Source organism: Gadus morhua, chromosome 22, assembly GCF_902167405.1.
Source record: "Gadus morhua chromosome 22, gadMor3.0, whole genome shotgun sequence".
Lineage (NCBI taxonomy): Eukaryota > Metazoa > Chordata > Actinopteri > Gadiformes > Gadidae > Gadus > Gadus morhua.
In genome coordinates, this window is record NC_044069.1 from 16,523,585 (window position 1) to 16,548,361 (window position 24,777).

General features: G+C 45.8%; 2 protein-coding genes across 4 annotated transcripts in view; both read right to left on the reverse strand.

The window, feature by feature from the left end:
* Positions 1-12,541, reverse strand: part of vps50 (VPS50 subunit of EARP/GARPII complex) — a 106,837-nt gene extending 94,296 nt beyond the window's left edge. For 2 of the 3 annotated variants that reach the window (XM_030346942.1, XM_030346940.1), the window contains exons 1-4: positions 12,393-12,541; positions 11,808-11,876; positions 3,777-3,899; positions 2,554-2,625 (exon numbers count right to left, since the gene is read on the reverse strand). In XM_030346942.1, the coding sequence (XP_030202802.1) occupies positions 2,554-2,625; positions 3,777-3,899; positions 11,808-11,876; positions 12,393-12,425 (297 nt within the window). In that variant the 5' untranslated portion in view covers positions 12,426-12,541. Of the gene's footprint in view, positions 1-2,553; positions 2,626-3,776; positions 3,900-8,695; positions 9,262-11,807; positions 11,877-12,392 lie in introns of those variants that run through there. The other variant, XM_030346941.1, reaches the window with a different exon arrangement.
* Positions 12,542-13,445: 904 nt separating this feature from the next.
* hepacam2 (HEPACAM family member 2) lies at positions 13,446-24,451 on the reverse strand. The gene is made up of 9 exons (XM_030348025.1): positions 23,962-24,451; positions 20,281-20,640; positions 19,165-19,449; positions 18,268-18,567; positions 17,395-17,520; positions 17,023-17,044; positions 16,880-16,914; positions 16,567-16,640; positions 13,446-14,305 (listed from the first exon to the last, which is right to left on the reverse strand). The coding sequence occupies exons 1-9, from the start codon at positions 24,014-24,016 to the stop codon at positions 14,162-14,164; spliced, it is 1,401 nt and encodes a 466-aa protein (XP_030203885.1). The 5' UTR covers positions 24,017-24,451; the 3' UTR covers positions 13,446-14,161.
* Positions 24,452-24,777: the final 326 nt, after the last annotated feature.

Genomic DNA, 24,777 nt, shown 5'->3' on the forward strand with positions numbered 1-24,777 from the left:
ACCCACAAACACTCCACTGTGTGTGTGTGTTTGTGTGTCTTTGCTCGGGTGCGTGTGCGCCTGTGTGTCTGTGAGCGTGTGTGCCGCGCTGGTGTGTGTGTGCTCCTGTGTGTGTGTGTGTGTGTGTGTGTGTGTGTGTGTGTGTGTGTGTGTGTGTGTGTGTGTGTGTGTGTGTGTGTGTGTGTGTGTGTGCACGCCTGTGTGTTTGTGTGCACTTGTGTGTGCATGTGTGCGTGCACGCGTGTGTGTGTGCGTGCACGCGTGTGTGTGTGCGCATGTCTGCATGTGTGTGTCTGCGCGAGCGCACGCCTGTGTGTATCTGCATACGTGTGTGTCAGGGTGAATCCATTGACACACATGAAAGGATGCAGGCTCCCTTGGCCCTACACGTCAATCAACGCACAAACACACAGATACACACACACAGAAAACCTGAAAGTGTTCACCCGGAGGCCACATAGACACACAACAAGATGAGGCAATTAGGCAGGTGACGGGCCAGTACCTGGGCTATTCAGGGATGCTAATTAGGCCGCGGGGTTGGCTGGAGAACGCAGCGTCCATGCCTCTCCTCCTTCCCCACCGGAGAGAGCTCATGCCCCAGTCTCGGTGCAATGCCGCTGTGTGGGGCTGGGGGGCTTGGGTATGCTGCTGGTTCCCGCCGTAAGCTTCATTCATATATAGATACCTCTGGCAGGAATATCAGCGGGAGTGGTGTGGCCGACGGAGATAGGAGCATATGCACAAAGCCTTGTGCACACACATACATAACATATGTAGGAACGCGCTTACTTTGGCACACACAGCCTGACACAAATTGCTGGCTGGGCTCCATATCGTTTTGAGAAGCCTTTGACGGTGTCGGGAGAAGCAGTGTGTGGGCGAGGCTTCACGGTGATAAACCTGATTATCACCTATCGCACAAGAGGGGGGCTCGAGCTTCACACATGGTGATCTGTTTGTGTGTGTGTGAGTTTGAGTGATGGAGAGAGAGAGTGAGCAAGCGTGCGGGCGAGTGGGTTGACGGGCACGTGTGTGTTTGTGTCCACTGATTCAGCCCACGTCACGCGTTTTGAAATCGATGTGTGTTACATTGCATGCCTGTGTTGTCTGCAATTAGCTTGGGGTGTCCGTCTAGCTGTCCCTCAACTATACCTTTATGGGGACACATTAGATGCTTAGAAAATGAATAGAAATCAAACTGTCAATTGAAAATGAAAGGCCTTCCATCAGGATATATAAAACCTGTTCTCTCCCAGCGTGCCACCACTAACTGGTCTGCCACCACCGCCTTTCCCAGCTACAGTGAGAGGGACGGAGGGGGTGTGGTGGGTGTCAGTGCACTAGACTGCAGAGACGGGGACGCTGGGGTAGGCGAGGAGTGAGGGTGACTTTGTTGAGGCATGGGAGTAAGATAAGCCCGGCACGCCACAGAGCGAGGCTGAAGAGGCAGATAAGCAGTGAGGCATATATACAGAATGTGAGGAAGAGAGAGAACGAGAGAGAGAGAGAGAGAGAGAGAGAGAGAGAGAGAGAGAGAGAATATTATTCCCTGGGACTGAGTGGAAGGATAAGAAACAAGATACGGGCGGATAGGAAGATGAGGAGAGGAGTGACAGGAGAGGGGAGCGGGGGGAACGGGGGGTTGAGGCAACAAAAAGCAGCAGCTCTCTCCAGGTCCTCTCCATCATTTATTAATAGCCCGGGTCGTTCTGCCAGGCTCTGAGGCCCAGTGGTTGTGGGCAGCCCACAGTATGACGTCCACTATGGAGCCACGGAGGGCCTCATTCTCGTCCCTAACGCCAGGCAACAGCAAGGGCGGGGGGGTGCGGTTGCTTGCGTCATGGAGGGAACCGAAGGAACACTCAATGCAACATCCGTTGAATTGGGGTTTTAAAAAAAGATGCCCTTCCATAAGTGGAACAGTGCGGTACTGGACGCATGGGAACCCCCCCCCCCCCTGTCAAGCCCAATAGTATGCACCATGCACAGGGAGCTTGGTGTGGTTAGGCAGTCAATTGAAGAGGCTTAAGTTATCCGTAGCCATTAGCCAACGTTATTCTTTCCTCGTACCCATACTGCTGCAGAGCGTCTAGCGCGCGTCCGCGTGCTGAGGATGTAAACACTGGCACTATGGCACTTTTGTCTTTTGGAATCAAATGTGCTCTCATCTGCAGTTTGTGGACATCCTCACAGTGAAATTACCTTACAAATGCTTTACAAAATGTCTTAACACAAGGACCAAACGCCTATACTGCTATTGTTTACATCCATGCTTTTCGTGCATTCATACATTCATGCATTATTGTTTATTGGTGATATTGGTAACTGGTGTTTTAGTGAAGCCAGGAGAGGCAGTTACGATGGATTGATCATCCAGACGGGAGTTTCCTTTAACCAAACATAATCTAATGAATGATCCAGCACCAGCATGTGAACATATTTATATTTAAGCACAACCTGGCACGATTCCGCACACTGTCCCTGGGTCAAGTCGAGGTGTGGAAGTGTGTTTATAAGAGAGGAGCGGTGTAATAGGGACAGGGAACTCACGGCGGCCTGTTGTTTCTTCAGCGTATCTCTGTGATCCTCCAACTCCTGCAGGTCCAGCTCAGGGGGAAGTTTCTGAAAAACACACGGATAGCATGTATGTAAACCAACGCATCGTGCAGACACTGCATTGGTGGAACCCTCCCACACACACACACAAACCTCAGACCGAGTCTGAGAGCCTGAATGCCTCAACTCACAACTTCCAAGAAAGTTAAAGCTTTCATGGGGTTTCATGAAATATAGTAGATGGGGGGGCACAGCCAAAACATGGCATATTGAAGCATTCACTGATGCTGCCGCCCTAAATTCAGGAATGGCTTGCCGTTTGAGATGATGCAGAAATAATAATGAGCAGCACTTAGTATGTCAGATATCACGATAGATATTTGAGAAAATTGTGAAGACGGTCTCGCAGGCGGCATAAATGCAGTTCGTATTTCCTTTGAATAACAGCGAAAGCGCACCTCAATTTGAAATCGCAAAAAAAAAAAAAACATCCACACGCTTTGATGCCTCATCAGTCAAATTAATCAACAAGGAGGAGGAGGAGGAGGATGTTATCAGGTGAAAAAGTAAACAAACCCGCCCCAACGGTAGCGGGCTGGTGGAAACATATTACCAACCTCGGGGCCAGAGAATGATAGGTAATTACTTTCCTCTTGACTGAGAGACTCATTTCAGATTGCATGGTGATACTGGGATGAATCTAATGAATTTTCACACCCTTCTCCAGTCGGGCGGACGCAATCCATCAGTGCGGAAGGCGAGGCTACACACGAGGAAACGCATGCGCACACATGCGTCGGAGCGTGGCAAGAGTAACCCCCCCAGGTAGGGCCATGTTTTTCGAAAATTGCACCTCGATGCTGGCCATCTGCGTTACGTTAAACCGGGACATCACTATTAATTCCGGTAGGACTATTTGTTTGTTTTGTTGCCCCCTCTTGCCAACTCCTCACGGACCCCCTTCCTCATGAACACACACATACACACACACCCAACAGTGATTATGTAGTGCAAGGCGTTTAGTTTAGAGCACCGCAGTCATCCCTTTTGAGTCTGTAAAGAATTAAACCAAGCACCCCCCTCAGCTCAATCCAATCAGGGCTGTATGTGTGCTGGCCGAATTAAATGGTTCCCTGGAGAAAAGTGTGGGAAGAAGAAAAAAAGAAAAACAAGCCTAAAAAGTGAGTCAAAGTGGGTCTGAGGAGGCCCCCGCTCACCTCCAACTCGTGCTTCACCATGTCGAAGGAGTCACAGGAGTAGTACACCTCGGCGATGCTCTCGATCATCTCCTGCTCCGCCTGGGGGTCGATGGGCTGCTCCCTCAGCTCACGCAGCTCCTCCTGCAGGAGACGCACAAGAGGAGGTGAGAGGAGAGAGAGAGAGAGACGCCGACACGTGGGTCCCTGGGAGTTAGTGGGGGAACCCGGAACACCATTAAGGAGAAGACATGACAAACCACCTTGATTCCCCCCCGCATCGCTCACCTACAAGGTGTGGCGATGCATTTATGGGTAGGATGACGCACGGCGATGTACGACACCACCACCACGTCTTGCGTGTGAAAAACATACGGACAAACTTTTTAAAAGAAAGTAGAAAAGGGTATGTTCTTTAGAAGTGCTGCAGATTTCAGAGAGACGGGGGGCGGGGGGGTTGGAGAATGAGAGTGTAACATAACAGAATTAGAGGGTGGGAGCGACAGTCTTCGGGGAGAGACCACGAGAGAAACAAAGTGTTTGAATGAAAAATAGACGTGATAAAAAACGATTTAACGAGGGATTTAACAGCAAATTGCATCTTATTTTCCCGATGCTTGTTTGGGGGTTAATCTGGATGTTGGAAGGAGATAAGCGAGGGGGGAAAGGGGGGGGGGGGGGGGGGGGGGGGCAGTAGACGACAAGACCAAGGAGAACCTTCTGGAACAACCCTGTGCAACATCAAAGAGCTATTGATCAGGACCTAGATCCTTCCCCAGGAGCCTCTTCAACATCAAGAGTTCTTAAACCCCACCACCACCGGCACCACACCACCACCTCCTCCTCCGTCACCACCACCACCGCCTCACCTCCACCCCACGCGCTTCCCACACATTGGTCCTTTGGAGCATAATGAAGCAGTGATATTTGGCCACATGTCAACAACACTGACTTAGCACTCTACGCGGGCGCGCTGTCTCAAGGAGATTATTGATTCCAGACAATTGCTGACCGAGTGCAAAGAAAAGCCTAACAACACAACAAAGCTGCGAGAGATCAGGCAGGCCGTAAACACCAACAGCCACACAGACCAGGGGTACATGGGTTCCAATTTCCCCTTTTAACTTAATGCGCAAAACAAGACATTTATTCAGTCCCGTGAAGTAAAAAAGAAAATGTGCCCGTTTGGAGCTGAGGGAAAGTTGAAGGTATCATGAGGTGGGATTCACTGGAAATACTAAGAACCAAAAATAACTGCTTATATGATCTATATTTCATGAGCTTTGCTGCACAGCTTGACGTTCATACATTTTTATAGTAAATTATACTAAATACTCCTAAATCTAGAAAAGTGGCTAACCATAAATAGTTCTTGTTCATGTGTTTGTTTCACCAAAAGGTATTTACTTTGGTTTGTTTGTCTCCTGCTGTAGTTTATCTTTTAAAAAGGCTCAGTCTCAGTCACTGCCGCATTAATAATAAAAGTTAGATCATTATCAAATTTGATGTCATGGCAACAAACATACGCCCACTGCTCTTCAACTTCCCCCCTTCATTAGATTAAACAATCACCTCACATCATTTGATTTCACCGTGATTGATTATGAAGCGAATACTAATTGAAATTAAAGCAAATGAGACGACTGGTAAAGGGGGGGGGGGGGGGGGGGGGAGTATCCAGAAAGGGGTCTCCAGCAAGTGGGTAGGAAGATGGGGTGGGGGCGGGGGGGGTTAGAGACAGAGATGCTGGGAAATGAAAATGCAGTTCCCCACCCCCCAAGGCGACGTCGGGGACTGCCTATGATCACTGAGATGTTGTGGTGGTGACTTTGATCAAAATTCACTTTGAAGGATAAAGAGAAAACAACTAATGGCCAACCCCAACACATCCCAAGGTCATCTTGTCCACCCGCCCTTAAAACAACTTTGCACCCATTCTGTGTAAAAAAAGAAAACATGCACTGAAATGAAAAAAAAAAAGCCATCTATTCACAATTTTGTTATTCAAATAGAGGAGAAAAACACAGGAAACGTGAGATCTATCTGCGGTGTCCCTCTATACGCGTGTGTCATCCAAACGCGTCAACAGAATCAAAGTGGATTCATGTCTCAAGTGCTAATTGAACGCGGTGCAATTAACACGGGGACGAGAGGCGGTGCAACGCAAAGCTTCTGTGAAGCGACGACAACAACAATGACAACAGCAGCAACAAAAAGCACAGCTGTGGATAACCAATAGCAGAGAATACATAGCCTAGGGGAAAACAAAAGCATAGAAGAAGGAAGAGGAGGGAGGGATGGAGGAAGGGTGGGATTGGGTTAAATAGAGACAGAGATGAGTGGCAATTATTTCCGCTGTGGATATCATTTATTTGTTTTGATGGTCTCACACACACACACACACACACACACACACACACACACACACACACACACACACACACACACCCCCCCCCCCCCCCCCCATGTGACAGCTGATGAATATTTATGGAGCGCCTAATATCCCGATGTGTTCTCATCAGCCACTAATCAAGGGGTTAATCACAGTTGTCCTCCCAGGGACCTGAGGCACAATGGCAGACGGGAGGAGGAGGAGGAGGAGGAGGAGGAGGAGGAGGAGGAGGAGGAGGAGGAGGAGGACCCTGAGGTATTTCTACTGCTTTGAGGCGAGTTACATTTCTGACCCACGTGGGGGGTGCAGCTTCTCTTGCAGTCGTCAGCAGCCCCCTCTCGCATCGCCTAATTGATTTGGGTTGGAGCGGTGCTTGTTTCAAAATAGAAACAGAGGGGTTCCAGTTTGAACATGACTACTTGGCTCTGGGGTGGAGTGGTCTCCCCCAAACCCAATGTCCCGGGGCCGCGGCAAGATCTCTACAAATATGTAATTCATATATTCAAGATGCTACCCAGAAATTCCAAGAATTTCGGGTACAATCAATTGATCAGATGAGCAAACTGCTCAAAGTGCTGCCCTTTAGAAGCAAATGATAGCGAAGGTTTTTTATGTCAGCGGGGAGCTCGTTCCACCAGTGTGGGACAAGCACAGCAAACTTTCAGGATTTTGTCGAACGGCAGTATACAACACCTTTCTGAGCTGAACTTGGGCTTAGATTGAGATGGGGGTCTATTAATAACACATTATTGTTAGATCATTAAACAAAGGAACATCTATTGAATTATTTTGTCCCAATTCATACAAACAGAGATTTTTGTGTTTGTATGAATGGTGGAGAGACTGCATGCAAAAGAAAGGGTGAGAGTGACCCCTAGTGCTAGAGGAGGGTAATGACATGGCCTGCTGAACTGGTCCAGGTCCAAAAGGAAAGCGCCACCACAGGGATGATGGAAGCCTGCTCAATTCATCAACCTGTGATGTTTTCTTAAAAGTGAATCAAGCAGAACCAAGGATGGATCCTTGTAGTGTTCCCAAAGGTTCAGCTGGCACAAATGTGCGTGATTAAGCGCACAGTGTGTGTCTTATCCCTTCTTCAATCGGAGCCCGCAGAGACCACTGCGGCGGAGTCGCCTTGTAAATAAACTTTTATTTTCCCTTTACATTTCTACAGTTTTGAAAATAGATAGCCAAACTACGATATCCCGCAGGAGTGCTGCGTGGACGTCAGTGGCATTCGGATCCACTCATCGGTCCAAGTCCACCTTGGTTACAACAGAGCTTTAATGTCACCAGAAAGATTTCTAAAAACCCAAGGCTTCCTTAGTATGAGAGTATCGCTGCTTTCAAGGTTGAACAATGTGCAAGGTTTTTTATCAGACTAAAATAAACCTCCAGGTTCTAGAGTTTTGTATCCACACAGACATGATGGCTTCAGTTAGCATCCCAGCAAATGTTGTAAAATCTCTCAACATGCCTCTAAATCGAGCCAACCGCTCCCACCTTCCACAACACCCTAGTTGCCTTTAGCTAGCCTAAATAACTCTGATAAAACAGGTTTTCCCAGTCCTGCAAAGCATGCATTGTTCTGGCAAAGGTTATGGGCATCATGAATACAAACACACAGTGAGCCTTAAAAAAAAAACATTTCACTGAGTTATCATCCCAGGAAAAATTATGGATCTTCTCATTTTATGTGCCATGGCACACATGGTAGACTAAACTAGCGAAGAGAATTCTACTATTCGTGGCCTGGACATGAAATGTGCAGACCCATTAAACTGCTTTCTAAACACTGTGGAGCTTCTCCTTCTACATGTTCAGAGGATCCCCACATAGATACCCGAAAGGTCACACGAACTGGGTCAAGACAAATTCCTTTGGAACCCTCAGGGAGGGGGGGGGGGGGAGTTAAACAGATCCAAAAGGAGATGTTATCTACATTGTTCACAACTACACGTTCATGATCACAAGCTAATTAAGCTAATTTGCTGTTGAACATCAAACCTTCCATACGCTTGTAGGAAAACATCCCTGTAGGGGGTTATTTCCACTGAGCAATACATGATACACAATTACACATGATGCGCACACACACACGCACACACACACACACACAGCATCTCACCACCTGTGAGGTACGCTGACTGACATACATCTCGTTATTTGAGCAGTTGAAAACGCTTAATGCTAAATGTTTAAACTAAATGTGTACTGACTCTGGCAGATTGGAACTCTTCCTTCACGGCATTCTGCACTTTTATTGCTCTCTGGCATGTACACACACCCCCGCACGCACATATGCGCACACACTTCAATTATTTTATCCCCTACAAGCAGTCATCACATGCAGAGCTCACTACGGAGAAGAGCAGTCAACTTTTTTAAACATACATTCATCATTTTGGACGGATAATCTATTCAACTTGGGGTCATCGTTTTTCAAACGTCAGTGTAGCCCTCCTAACATTTATAAAGTCACACCCACATGACACAGTGCGTCACTGCAGAAAGCGAGGAGAACCGGTGTTCTCCAGGCCACACTTACAGGACAGAGGAACCGTGAGTCCTCCATGCAGGCCGCCAGCTACGATGCATGCAGAAAAGCGCCGGGAATCGTCTCCTCTGGTGTATCCAATCTGTCCTGCGATACAGCCCGAGTGAACTGAACCTGTGTACTGTGCACCACTTCCTTCTTATAAAGACAAGTCAGTAAGATGACTGATATTCTACAGCTACTGCTGTGTCACATGCATATCCAGTTTGGCCGCATTTGCCGCAGCCGTCTGCAAGCCAAAACGGGGTTGCTTCCATTAGGCAGACATGCTTGAAGCCATTGGTTGTTTTTGTTGATTTGCTCGCATCCATGCAAACGATTGGCAATCAATACGCATCAGCCCTGTAGCATTGTAATATCTCCAACAAGGGGGCATTGGGATATACGTAGGTTTTTACACCCCTTGCTCCATCTATATGGATGGTATAGGCCTGTCAAATGGTATACAAATATCTGAAGAAAATGTATTTGCACAACACTGAGATGATAAAGCGCAAAAGCAGTTCCCTTTTGTTTTTGACATGGGTGCGCGTCCTCACACACACACACACACACACACACACACACACACACACACACACACACACACACACACACACACACACACACACACACACACACACACACACACACACACACACACACAAACACACACACACTATTTTTTGTAGGAAAAAAAAAAAAAAGTAGCCAGAAGCAACAGTCAGGTCTAGAAGAGTGATAAAACTAAATGTACAAAAACAAAGACAAACAAATAAATAGAAATCCAATGAAGTTTGATCAATTGGAAAAGTTAAATCATTGCTTTATGATAAGAAAAAGAAAGAAGAAAATACTGAAGACTTCAAAAGGAGCTGTACTCTCTTCCAACTTTGAGATTAAAAACTGAAAACTGGGTTCACATTTGATATTAAAACGCATCCTGGATCATTCCATTTTAGCAAGATATGATCGCAAGAGTCCTACATTTGGAGGTGGTCCCTAATGCAAATCACGTTTGCATGGTGCATTTTCACTATGAGCACTTATCTATCCTCCACCACATTCCGTGAAGCATTCCATTCATTCCCAAGATCTTAAACAGGAGTATGGAAAACTCAATATTTCAACCAATTAAACGATGTAGCCTATGCCTGTGCTTTTTATAATTACTACTATCCAATCTGTTTTTTAATGAAAAGCAGAAATCAGAAAATAATAACAAATGTTAGCCACAAAAGAAGTACAAGTTTTTCTTTCTACTTTGTATATAGCTGCTACAGCCAAAGTGCTGCTAAGTATAGCATATACTTCAAACCACAAAAATCTGATCACAAGCGATCCCTGGAGGCTGGCATTAATAGCAGGTGTGACTGCACTCTCCCAGAATGTCAGACACAAAGTAGATATTTCTGGATAAAAAAAAAATAGGCAATGCAATGGGTTGAAAGAGCTTAATGGGCTTTTTATGGTTCCACGTTCCCGAAACGCAAGGGGGTTACGGACCCCTTACATCCTTACGGACCCTCCTTGCATCCACCGCAAAGGCCGGACGTGCGCCTCCCAAAAATAACCTTCCGTCGAGGTGACGCAGCATCAAGGGCGAAAAAACCCGGCGCAGAACCATAAACGATCACGACTGCGTCGAAGCGTCTGCGTGGTCATTGCATTGTGAGAACGTGGAACCATAAAAAGCCCTTTAGTCTGAGTATCTAGATAACAGACCGCTGCCTTCGGGCTCTCTGACTAGAGACACACTCATACCAGGTTAAAAGGCAATATAATCAAACTAGGCAAAAGGACATGAAGTCAGAGACTTCTTAACAATCTAGTACGATATGCATATGCAGCAAGTGTGGCTAAATATTAACAAAAGATTACGCCCCTCTCAAGAAACAAGAGTTGATCATTGAAAAAAAAAATGCAGTAGTTAGGCCTGAAGAGATGCAGGTGTGCATATAAATAAATATGCACACACAATACGCTGAAGACAACTGAATTAAATTCCCACTGCATCACCCACAAAGTCTCAAGGTGACTTCTTTACATTGGTCTGAGAGCTGCAAACATAAACCCACTTGAGGAAACACAGAGAAATGGGATATAGTTGAATGAGTTGTGTGAACATGACCAAGCACTCAGGATAAACAGCGCTGGTCACCTTCCAAGGTTGTTCAGCTGTGCAAATCAAAGAGCAGTGCGGTTGAAGAAGTCAGGATAATCTACTGCCGGCAGTTCGCTACCCTGGAGCGACAAAGTCAATTCATTATGCAGACCATTGGTGCAGTTAACCCTGGTCTGGCTACACTGGTTACAAATTAAACTTCTGGAAATAGACGAACAAGAATGTTTTGTGGTTTGTCGGAGCCAATGATCGTATATATGTAGGCGATGTGATTTGACAGCATATGGACTTTCTTTAAAAGCCGTGCATGGCAAGGTTAAAGATACAAAGACTCCAATATAATTCACCCGCTCGAATGTATACTAGTTAGTTACATCTAAGCCAACCACAACAATGTAATAGGTGTTACATAAAAGATAATAGGTTTGCTTACTGACATAATAGCACAAATGGGGATGATCATCATTTTGGAATAAGGGACTCAATACTCACATTAGTGAGTGAGTGATATCTTGATAACTTTGAATAATGAAGACTACTGTTATATTTTCTTTTAATACAAATATTGTAAATATTTGTATAAGAATAAGTGCATATTGAGTAGTCACTCACATAAAAAATCAAGACAAAATCGTGTTTACTTTATTACTGACATAAAAGTAAACTTTTTATATTTGAAATACTATAATATCCGATATACTTTACGATGGGATATAACATCTTGTTTACAATATTATGAGTGTATTATTGTTATCAAGCTTCATTATGCATAATTATTATCAAGCTTTATTAGCATACACACATTAGTATTATTATTATCATTACAGTTGACAACATTTGAAAGACTGCATCCCAAAGTCACTGGTCTTGGGAACAGTGGGTTCACATCCAATTCTGGTAACTGGTAAGTTGTGGTTTGTTTACTTTGAATGGGATCATACAGGATGATTTAGTTTGGTCAGGAAAACAATAATTAATAAACACTTTCTGAAAGCTTACCTTGCTTGGAATCCTCAGGTTTTCCACAGGACTGAGGTCTGACATGCTTTCTTGAGGACTTTTCAGACCCTATGAAGAAGAAAAAAAACACTTTAAAAGAAAAATTCACATCAACACCTAAAGATTGAAACTGCTTCAAGCCTGTAGGGTAGTGAACAACATTGTTGTGCTGCTTGCTTTGTCAACAAAAGAACGACAGCATACTGCAGCAGTAATCTAGGTCAATTTAGATTAAAAACAAGATTTCAGAAACAAACGACCAGCCAAGCAGCAGGTCTAATGTTACATTGCAAGATGAGAACTTCCCCAACCGCCCACATTCTGATTGTGTGGGTCTTATTATTTTAGGTCATCTCAGACGGATAACATAGTACGACAATGAAGAACATCTAAATAGGCACCGTAATATCCAAAGAGTGCCGCAAATGCACTGAAAGATATAGCTGTTCTGTTGGATGTTGTGCAATCTGATCTACCTGGAGATGAACTGTCAAACTAGCATGTTGGCACAACGTCATTTGCTTGTTAGCTTCAGCCAAAGAGATATGCTTCACATGTTTAAACAATCACACTTTGTTCATTCACCTGTCGGGCCATAAGAGACTTGATCTTCTGCATCGTAGCTCCAAATCGGGTTCAGTGGCTAATATTTTAAAACAGTGAATACAGTATCATTTAATGTCACTGGGTAGCCTTCATCTAGAGAAGGGAGCCATTGATAATTGTCACGTGACTGTTGGTGAAACCGGAACCGGATACTGGGAATGGTAGTTTTCTTAGTTAAAGATGAGAACTACATTACACCATGTCATTATATTACGACATAGACACCCAATCCAGCGCCCATTTTCCGACCCTTACGCGCTGAACACAAAGCTTGAATTTGGGTTGGTCAAACAATGACAATTTCCAATTTGTTATATGTTATAATAACTCAAATGCATTCGCCTCTAACCGTAGGCTGTAGCCCCAACCCTTGTTCCGCCACTAGATGGCAGTCAGATTAAAATACATGGGCCAACAACAAGAGGTATCTAGGTTTTTATCTGTTCACAGTTGATTATTTTTTATATTAACTTGATGAGTGTTGCTTTAAAATGAGAATGAAATTAGCTATATTATGCAGATTTGGGTTTCACAATTAATCACACCAAATACTCCTACTTAAATTGTTTTATATCCCACGCAGCACAGTGTTAAAAAGCAGTCATACAGCAGGCACCACGTACTCACTTAAGTTCCTGCTTAATGATACCTCAGGCCATTTCCCAGTCAAATGAAGGTGAGGTCACTCTCCTCAGTTGAATTGACGCCACTGCTTGTTTGTTATGCAGTCACCCAAAGTGTGGAGGAGCCTCCCTTAAAACATACACTGAGACGGAACAGATGGCAGCCACTGCAGGAGATACCACCTCAAAGAAACAGCAATCGCAATTGGTTAGTGCAAACAGTTATAATTACTGCGGCACTCAAAACTACGCTCAAAAGGATTTTTGTTTCTTTGGTTCTTCTGGGTAACATATTGCCATCGGTTAGGTTTGTGTGAACCTGCAGGCTTACATAAAGTTATAAAGTTTGTATATATTTTCCAAGTATGTCCTGATCCTGGCAAAAATTTCTATCCGGTTATAAACCACAAACTCTTTCAAATCTTTATTAAAATACAAAAAGCACACATGTCAATTTAATTAATTTCTGTACAGTCATTTTATAAAAGCATCTGTTATCTGTAAATATTTAATTGCATCAACGAGGGAAACGCTACATTGGTGGGTAAAAATCTCTCATTAAGAATAAATAAAAAATGATGTATAATGGCAAATCTACATTGCCAAAAAATATTGACAATATTTACAAGATGATACTCATCAACACTTTCTTCATTAATCAGTGGCCGATTGTTTTCCCTGAAAGATATGGACAGCAAGTGCAAGAACGTGGATCTATGCATAAAGTGTGATACACACACACATACACACACACACACACACACACACACACACACACACACACACACACACACACACACACACACACACACACACACACACACACACACACACACACACGCACACAGGCTTATGCCTATTCAGCATCTCCTCTCAAGGGGGCACTACAAAGGCTACTGCTAAAGCCGTTTTTTTCACCACAAAATTGTAACCAGTCAACGATAGGCAGTTAACAGACATTAAACATCTGTCGTGCTACGGTACACTCTAGACAGTAGCAGTGCATCATGAGAATGAACATATTCACATGCAGGCAGTTTTAATCCAGATCCCCCCAAAGCTGTGTGCGAGTGAGACTTGGCACAGGGGAACTTCTGCGTATGTTGAGCGTCCAAAAGTGACAGGCTACTGTCTCAATGCTGCCTGTGTGGGGGAGGGCACAGTGAGCAAAGTGTGGCCGGGGGTCTCGGGAACGTGTCTGATGACGTCGTAGATCGTTGTCTGCACGTCCTGCATTGACTCGAGCCTGGCAAGAGATCTGCAAGACGCCTGGTGGAGAATATGAAACACCATTATAACAAAGTTCAGACGTCTCAGACAATTACAGGTTATGGCTGATTTCAGTGTTGGGGGTAACGATATAACTTTTTTGGGTAACGCAGTAAAGTAACGCATTACATTTAAAATATCAGTAACTACACTACTTTACTAGACTATAGTACCCAAGCCGTGTTTGCCTGCGTGTAAAGTTCTGGGGTCTCATTTATAAAACTGTGCGTGGGATCGTTACTAAAAGTGTACGTATGCCCAAAAGCCAAGTTTTGCGTGCGCCAAAAAATATTCAGATTTATAAAACCCACCGTTTGCTTAATCACAGAGTGCCTATAGGTGTGCGCAGCTGAATCAGCTTCACGTTCCGCCCTGTACACGCCCCTTTTTAACCATAAATGGTCAATGCAAATGACCTAATGAATTCGATCTGCATATAAAACAGACTCAGATGCAAGAATTATGTCTTGTCGGAAACAATGGCAGAAGTACTGAGAAAAGCAAAAAAGCGAAATTTCACAGAGGTTGAAGTGGAGACACTTGTGGGTGAGATTGAGGGCCGAAAAGTAGTTTTCTTCGGCGGTCACGGGATTGAGATTCAGCGTGCTGCCTTCGTTGTGCTTATACTGATTGGTTTCATACAGTTACAAACATTTGCGGTACTTTTGGAGCATCTAGGCATTTGGAGCATCCGCGGACCGCTCGAACGCCTTCTCCCCCATCCTTGTAATGAATGTATTAAATGCATCGGAATTTTTATAAGTGTTCTCCAACATACTTTATATGTTGGCGTCTGCCCAAATATCCAAAAGGCATTTAGTCTCCTCTTCGCTCCATGTTGAGCCACGATTCATTTTTAACGGGTCTTGTCGCGTTTTTGAAGAAAGTAGTCCAATCGTTGGTTGCTTTTAACTCACTTTATTTGTTATAGTATTTTGGTATGGTAACTATGAAGCAAAAGGGAGGGAATTGTATCTAACACGCGTGTGAGCGACATACTGAAGAGCTACGTCGAGCCCCGGGCTTAGGCCCGGTTCTCTCTGCAGGTCCGCCTTGGTCTCTGAGTCTGAACTCTAATCTCTCTGTCGCGCTTGTTAGGGTCAAGTGGGCGTGGCCTATGTAAAGTGGGCGTGACCGGTGTGACGTAATGGCTCCGCCCTCCTCACCTGTCTAAAGGTTCTGCCATCCGTGGCTGGAGTAGTTATTGCAGCTTATGCGTTCGATCCTGCTTCCTATTGGCTATGTGGGGGCAGCTTATGTGCTTAAAATACGTAACAGTCTGATAACGTGATGCCGGTCTGATAACGTGACGTTGATCTTTGAATTAACCACGCAAATCAAACAATATAAATGAATAAAAAAGCAGCAATGGGAGTCTGTTGCGTCCAAAAAGGCATATTATTTTTAGAACTGGGTCGGACCAAGCGCGGTCGCAATCACATCTCAAGCGAACCGCACCAGGGTTAGTTTGGAAGCCAACCGAGACCGCCTTTCCGGCTGGGTCTCGGACCGGCTGTTTGGTCTGCACCAGAGTTCGATGGTTTGGTTCGAACCAAACAAGGCAGGTGTGAATATGCCCTAGGAATGACGGTGCACTGGACAGGCAGCATTACTTTAAAACTTGAGAAGGCTGCTCTTGCCTGCAAGAGGGTGAGAGGAAGACACACTCGATGTCATAGCTTGCGAAATAGATCAGGTTCATTCAGCCTTTGGACCACATAAAGTAACAGCATGTGTCACCGTGCCAGTGCATTTCTGGTTTAATTGTATGGGATAAAGTGACCTTTTTATATTTTTCATTAGGCCTACCACTTAATCTTTGTTCTCATGTTTCACAAAGCCTGTGTTTTGAAACTTGTGTGTTGCTACTGATTGACCTCAGCATAGCCTACTTTATCCTGTTATTTGTGGATTTTACAGTGAGGCATTTCTTTGTGCAGACAGGGATATTGATCTTTCATATGATTTTATATGCTATTTTGTATAGATTTATACAATAAACACTCAGTGATGATAGGGCTATAATGTTTGTCCATGTATCTACAGTAAATTAAGAAACGGGAAAGTAAAGTAATAAGTAGTGTTTACTTTTCAAATGCAGTAACTAGTAAAGTAATCTCATTAGAATTTACAGAAGTAACTAGTTATAAGTAACTAATTACTTTTTTTGAGTAACTACCCCAACACTGGCTGATTTGAATGTAATCGTCAAGGTGAGAAGGGAAGGCTTGAGAGCTTCTCTGCTGAATATTCAAATGTACCTGTGTGGATTCCATTAACCCAGAAACAGCGACAAACTCGTAGATACCGAAATCCTCTGTTGCATCTTCATGACCTGTAGAGGCAAATTCATTATTAATATTCTGTTAAATGCTTTTTCCACATATCTATAGTTGTGCCATTTCAAATCTGCATGCCCCACCGAAGAAATTAACTTTGTAATTTTAAAAGTTGTATTCGATTTAAATTACCAAGGATGGTTTGTGTAAATGTGTTAATCCATCGGCTTTAAACACAGACATAGGTTCTAAATTAATTAATGTATAAGATAAATGCCTGGCATAAATGGCTTACCTGATAGATGTGGTCTCCTCTGTTCCGTTAGTGGTCTGAAGAATGCAAGCAAGCCAATTTTTAGATTGTGGTTTTTAGATTGTCTATCCATCCATCTTTCAAAAATATTTTTATGTGCACTTTAATGGACCAACATATCTTACCTGTTGTAAATGTTCATTAGCACTGATCAGGGCCATTTTGTATTCAAGAGAGAAACAGAAAGAATCTATTTTATTTCCAAAAAACAAACAGTATGAGCCACCAAAAGCTCCTGATCATGATTAGTTTGACTCGATTTACATAAACGTACAGTTAGAATTAACTAACTTCAGTATGCCAGTGACTATATTTCGAGCTACACTCTGGCCTAAGTACATTCCTCACTTTTTTTTCCAGACGTGGCAAACTAGGTACACATTAGGAACCGGTTTCAATAGGCAGAGAGAACATGAGATGACGATGTATTTATTAATTAACTGTGAAGCAGGGGAATCTTGCATATGACGTTTGGTTTATATGAGGCAGATACCCACCTCTCTTGGGATGGCACGCTCTCCTGAGAAAGAACAACACCATAAACGCCATGATGAACAACGAGCAGATAGTAATGGCTGCCAGAGGCGATACTGAGCTGCTGACTTGTGAGTGCTTCTCTTTGCCTGGGGGAAGAAAAAAAAAGTACAACAATATTCAGAATCGGATTTCAAGGCACGGCCCCTGTCAGAAGAATTCATGGTAACCCTTTTCCCTTAAAATGGCTGACTTTCTTTTTCTTTTTTGAAGCGTTTCTGTGTTCAATCTCTGTCCCCAAGAGAGCAATCATGAAATATTACCTGGACAACGGACAACTGGTCTGGCCCACGGAGACACGACATGCTATAAAACTCGACAAACACAACAGCTATTAACCACTGTTTGTTTTCCCACAGAACCTCTGGACTTTAGAGCTGATGGTTCCCTAGCAACTTAGAGAAAATACTGTATATTCCCATTATCCCATATCTCCTACTGACTCCATAACCTATGAATTTCCGAACAGGCGCCACCAGGAGCCAAACACCATGGGTGTAGGCCTATAACTCAAGCTGTGAAACAGCTCGCTTCACTGCTCTTGCTTAACCCTTCCAAAACCGTCGTTTTCGAAGATGGACAATGTGTCAAGAATCCTAAAAAAGGTCAGCCCACTTACAAGCAGACACTCACTATCCAAAGCAACTTCGAGTGAAATCAGATACAGGACATTAAGGCCCAGGTATTGGTTTGATCATGGATGCACACAGGTAGGTTGCGAAACCACTGGGATTGAACACAATACCTTTCCGTTGTCAGTCGAATGCCTGACGACCACTCTCCGACTATACTCCCCCCACCCCCCCAAGCCTCCTTCTTCCACCGAGCCAACGCACCTGTCCCAGAGCCGGAATCCCACAGGGTGAACTGCGTCTCGTCCTGCTTCTCCGTCACGTTGTTGAAGGCTCTGCACAGGTACTCCTTGCGCTGGAACAGGCGGTCGGAGCGCACCTCCAGCCGGGGCCCCAGCACCACCACCTGGCTGCTATTTGCGTTCTTGGAGATCCACACGTAGCTGTTGGGCGGGTTGGAGTCGGCCTTGCAGTCGAAGTACGCCACCTCCCCGGGGTTGATGTAGAACACAGGGCCAGGGCCCTGGCCCTGGCCCGGTTTCACGGCCAGGTTGTAGGGGCCGTCTGTGGACGGAAGGAGGGCCGACGAGACGCTTAAGAGATGCTTGGTTTGGTAACAGGTGAGGGCCGAACAGTTTCTAACACTTTATGTGCTTCATTGAGATATGTCAATGTGAAAGATGACTGTATATGATTCAATAATTTAGATTAAGATAAGATAAGGCACCGTGTAGGCCAACTGGGTGAGAATGTGTTGTTCTCTGAAAATGAATGTAAATGTAGATTTTCATAGAAATGGAAACTATGAATTCTGTTTGTAAAAAAGGGATGTCAGAAGTGTGACAACCAATACATTTATTATCTTGTCATCGACGACTAGACACTGTTCCCGGAGAGCAGGCTCGGGGAATAACACAGACACACACAGGTGAGTTGTTTATCAACCTGTTCCAAAAGTTAGCTCCCGTCCTCAGTGTTCGGATTCAGCTGCTTTACCTCCGATGCAAATGCAGCAGCGCACGTGTCGTCTGCCGTCCACGGGCGCTGTCCCCTCAAATACTTTTACAGGCAAACTCACTTTGAGATGATTTGACACAAAAGGAAAAACAAAACAGGAGGAAGAGGAAACCCGCAGGCCTCGTAGCATACGACGTTACTCACAGTACACGTTGAGGTCCATGCTCTGGCTGAGCATCTGGCTGACGTGGTTCCTGGCCAGGCAGCGGTACTCCCCCTTGTCCTCCTTTCTCACGGGGCTGACCACCAGCGTGGAGCTGTCCTCCGAGAACCAGTACCTCTTCACGGGCCTCAGCACCACGTTGTTCCTCAGCCACTGGAACCCCACCTTGGTCCCGATCTGGACCGAACAGGACCAGGTGACGTTCTCCCTGTCCTCCACCACGGGATACGTGGGACTCATCCCGATGGTGGGAGAAGAGACAGGAACTGAACGGAAAGGACCAAAGTAGAGGTGGAGATGAAAGGTCAGAGGTCAAAGCCTACAGGTGCACTCACACTAGGCCATCTGGACGTGGCCGTTGGCCGTTTTCACACCTAACCGTGCTCAATTGTTCCCTGGCCTGCACTCACACTAGGCCATCTGGCCGTGGCCGTTGGCCGTCGCAATTGTGGCCTGGCCATGGTAGGCTCTCGTACATACGTCATCACGTCATAACACGTCATCCACAAGCGTCCGCTGCATGGACCATAATAAAGTCTGCCGCCAGTCAGAATTTTAACAACAATGGACAACAACACAGAGAACACAGTTCGCACTTTGTTGAGTCTGTTGCTTATCGTCTGCCCAAATGGCTAACAGACACTCAACTTCTCTATGGGACCAACGTGAACCAACAGTTGAACCGCTTGACGCCATGTTTACCGTTTAGTGGGAAAGAAGGCTCGTCGCCTTTATTATGTCCATGGTCGTCGCAAGGACTATACGTCATCCAGCTCAGGTTGCGTAGCCGTGCGTGTGCGCGTGTCAGCTCATTAGCATCTGTACCGTGGCGGCCCGTACCGTAGCAGCACACCTCTCCCAATTGGCCAAGTTGGCCTGGCCTGGCCAGACTGGCCACACTCACACTGGCAGATTTGAAACTGGCAGGTGTGAAAACGGCCACGGCCATGGCCAGATGGCCTAGTGTGAGTAAACCCTACTTCTTTGTTGTTCTAAATAACACACCAAATCACAAGGAGGAATTCTCAGCATCCTCCACGGCAAACCGCCAACCAGGACACATAGCCGACACTGATGATCAACAACCAACGACTCACCGTCCACCGTGACATGCACCGTCTTCTCCACATTGAGGAAGAGGCCGGTGCGGTTGTGGAACTCGACGTTGAGGTTCAGGCGATAGACGCCCTCGTCACACGGCCGCAGCGCAAGGAGCTGCAGCGAGGCGTTGGGCCCGCGGAACAGCAGGCGGTCGCGGCGCGTCATGTCTGTGATGGTGGAGCTCTTGGTGAAGGTGACCAGGGTGGTCCGGGCGCCGCTGGGCCTGGTGTGGGACCACGTGCCCTGGACCTCCGACTCGTTCAGCCGGAAGAGGGTCTCCACCGCCAGCAGGACGGACCGGCCCTCCACGCCGTGTTGGACCGTCAGGGGGACGCGGACCAGCTCTGGGCGCACCTCTGGGGGAAGGACGGACGAGACAGGACGACGGACAGAAGGATGGAGAGAGAACAGGACAGAACGTCAGGGTGATGGACAGATGGACAGACAGACAGGAAGAAAGACAGACAGGATAGAGAGGGAAAGTACAGAACGCCAGGGACACAGACGGATGGTCAGACAGACAGGAAGACAGACAGAAGGAGAGACAGAGAAAAGGACAGAACGCCAGAGAGACAGACAGATGGTCGGACAGAGAGGAAGACAGACAGAAGGATAGACAGAGAAAGCACAGAACACCAGAAGGACAGACGGATGGACAGACAGGCAGATATAGATGAGTTATAGCAATGCATGTTTTTGTGTGAGGTGAACCTATTTGAATGTTCCAATACACACGTTTGTCACACGTTGTCAGAATATTACATCTTGCGTCATGTGTTTATTTCTCTGAAAGGGGATATGTACGTTGTAACGTTACTGGGTTCTAAGTATGTTGACATTATTTCTGACCTCTACTGACGACAAGTCGGTTAGACACTGTTAAGGCTGGGTTTACAATTGAGATAGAAAGCATAAGGAAGCTGGTGACTGCTGTCTGTAGGCTAAGGTTTGGACCCAAATGTCCTCAGTCAGTTTACCTAAATGGATCCGTGGGCAAAATCCCTAACCCCAACCTGCATGCTCATTCATCGCATTGTGTAACCCGCTATGATAGTGTTTGTGTTAGCGGAGTGAGAATGAAAACAGGATCTTTAACGGTACCCCTACACACCAGCTTAGCGGTGAAGTTTGTATCCTATTATCGGGAATGTCCAGGTCCTGAAACTGTAATGAGTAAATATTAACCTAACCGTTGGCCTTGGTTTACCCTCACACTGGGCTGATTTGGTTTTTATCCTAACTGGTTTCAGAACAAACAGTCTGCAATATCAAACAGCCACAAGATAAAAAGGGGACACTTCTTTAGTTGTTCGATTCAATTTAATTAAATTTGTGGATTTGGTGTTCGGTGACTTTATAAGACGTTTCTCCGGTGGCTCTTCAAGTCAATTGCGCAGCTAGCTTGTAAGCGATGAAGAATTTTCTTTGACTAAACATACAATGATGTCACCCTGTAGCTTATTGTCACCAGGACAACATTGTTTCTTTCACTGTCTTACACTGACTCATTTCAATGTGATTAAAATATTGAATTGAACCGGAATAGACCTGTAAACCCTCCTAGCTCACTTCTGCTGGTCTACCGATGGCCTTCTGGGCCTCGGGTCGTTGATGAAACATGACCCATCGACGCCCTCAACACTCCAACCTCAGATAGCTACGGGAGTCTTTGTCAGTGCAGGCACCCGCCTGCATGTGTTTGTGTTTGTCTGTGTGTGTCTCAGCTGTTGTGAACACAGGCACACTTCTGATAATTCCCTCACAACCCCCCCCCCCCCCCCCCCCCCCCCCCCCCCCCACACACACACACACACACACACACACACACACACACACACATACACACACACACATCTTTACATTTTAACCCAAACACACAAGCAATCAAACAACAGACACAGTATCATGAACGTGTGTGTGTGCGGGTGTCTGTGTGTGCGTCTGCGTGTGTGTGTGTGTGTGTGCGTGTGTGTGTGTGTGTGTGTGTGTGTGTGTGTGTGTGTGTGTGCGTATGTGTGTACCTGTGTGTGCGGGTGTGTGTGTGTGTGTGTGTATGTGTGTGTGTGTTTGTGTGTGTGTGTGTGTGTCTATGTGTATATGTTCCTGTGTGTGTGTCTGTGTGTGTATTGTATCATCTGTCAGAAGTGTGCCGGTGTTGACAGCGGCTCAGATCCGGTTAATCGACAGGATAAGAATGAGGAGGAGGAGGAGGAGGAGGAGGTGGGGAGGGGGGGGGGAGTGTGCCTAGTCTGCTCCTTCTGTTGTCCCCAAACAACAAGGATTGTTGTGGCGATAAGAAACTGGGGGGGGGGGGGGGAGATCTCACACTGACAATAGGCTTAATGTGAAGGGGGCAACCATTGCGTTAGTAACACACACACACACACACACACACACACACACACACACACACACACACACACACACACACACACACACACACAAAGACACACACACACACACACACACACACACACACACAAAGACACACACAGCACACACACACACACACACACACACACACACACACACACACACACACACACACAAAGACACACACACAGCACACACTTAGACATCTCGTCTCAAGATAACAATGACACACTGAAACCAAACTGAGGCCAGTAATACATCCACGGACCTGCAAGCACCTGCCTGGCAGCAGCCCTCACAAACAACCGAGGTGTTTGGAGGATAAATACGGTCAACCGGTGCATGTCCAAAGGCGTGGGCCGTGTCTGGTGTCCCCGTTGGTCAACACTGATAAGAGGGACACCAGCCTTCTGCTAGGAGCGGGGGGGGGGGGGGGGTTGATGAAAGAAACATTGGAGGGTAATAACAGCAGGGATGGGGGTTTGGGGGGGGGGGGGTGTGGTGGGGGGGTCGTGTTTGACACCACAAGTCCGCCTGTCCGTGAGTCATAAGGAGAACACCGTGACTTCTGGTGACTTATTTTTCCCTCTGCCGTCCTTCTTCCCTCTGTCTTATAATTATAGCGATACGATATTAGAAGAGCTAATTCTGTACCGACTACGGATGAGGACGGGTTGTAAAGATATTCCAACAAGGCCTCATGCGGGAGTCGCGACTGCGTGTACAATGTCACATTGAGACAACGTGATAGGAAGAGATCTATAAGACAATCCCAGGCATTGACTTTAAATGGACTGGGGGTTTGCCATTATCTCACAAGCAGGCAAATTAATGACTTCATTCAACCAACCACAGCCTGCTAGTTTAACTAAGAAAACGATAGCTTTGTGTTGTTTAAATGCGAAACTATATTGCATTAATTTAAGATACCCATTCTTACAACTGTAAACAATAAATTAACAAAGTTACGGATACATATTGTTACATATGTCTCCGAACAATATTTTTTCAGGTTAGTGTGAGATCATTTTTTCAGGTTAACATGACACGTTGTTCAAATATTTGCAATTGTCAAACAGTGTCAATTTCCCTAACGTCCAAATGCTACGCAACAAACATCCTCAAGGCTATAATGTCACACCCTAGCCTCACCACCAACACACACCAACACACACAAAAACACACCAACACACACCAACACAAAACAACACACACCAACACCTCTCTCTCTCTCTCTCTCTCTCTCTCTCTCTCTCTCTCTCTCTCTCTCTCTCTCTCTCTCTCTCTCTCTCTGTCGGTCTTACCTGTCAGAATAAGCAGCACGGCGGTCAAACACAGTGTTCTACTCAGGCCCTCCATAGCATCGTATGGTCACAGAGCACTCGGCTGGACAGGCAGGCCAGGGAGGAGGTCTCGGAGGGAGGCGGCCGAGGGCGTGTGAGGGAGGAGAGAGGAGAGGAGAGGAGGAGAGGAGAGGAGGAGAGGAGGGGAGACGTGTGACGGGCTGTGGTGAACAACATTTGCAAGGGAAATGAGAGGAGCCGGGCTGATGGGCCCTGCACCAGTCACTCCTCCCCCGCTGACATCGTCAGGATGAGGAAGAGATCTTACACCTGGGTAAGGTTCAGCCCTCATGCACACATACACACACACATACACACACACACACACACATGGACGTATACAGACACACAATCGTACGCTTACACTTGCAGTCGTACATACACACACACACACACACACACACACATACACACACATACACATACACAGAAGCATGCAGACATACATTCGTCACAAACGCACACACACTAACAGACAGACATACAGGCATGCACACACACAAACACTAACACACATGCAAAAGAACACACACATGCATATGCTCACACATGTACACATATACACCCACACACTCATACATGCATACACACATCTATAAATATATACACACACACACACAGACACACATGCCTAAACAACACAAAATGCAATATATCACACACGTATCGTCAAAACACACAAACCCACACATGCAAATCCACAATAGAGTATCAACGAAACACACGCAAACACACACACACACGCACACACCCATAAACACAGACACAAGAACAAAC

Excerpts from the sequence above, each read along its gene's own strand:
- hepacam2 (XM_030348025.1), bottom strand. The coding sequence starts at position 24,016 with ATGGAGGGCCTGAGTAGAACACTGTGTTTGACCGCCGTGCTGCTTATT. Across the intron at positions 18,568-19,164 it reads CATGGACCTCAACGTGTACT|ACGGCCCCTACAACCTGGCC; the intron begins GTGAGTAACGTC and ends TTCCGTCCACAG. Across the intron at positions 16,915-17,022 it reads CTAATGAACATTTACAACAG|ACCACTAACGGAACAGAGGA; the intron begins GTAAGATATGTT and ends TGCATTCTTCAG.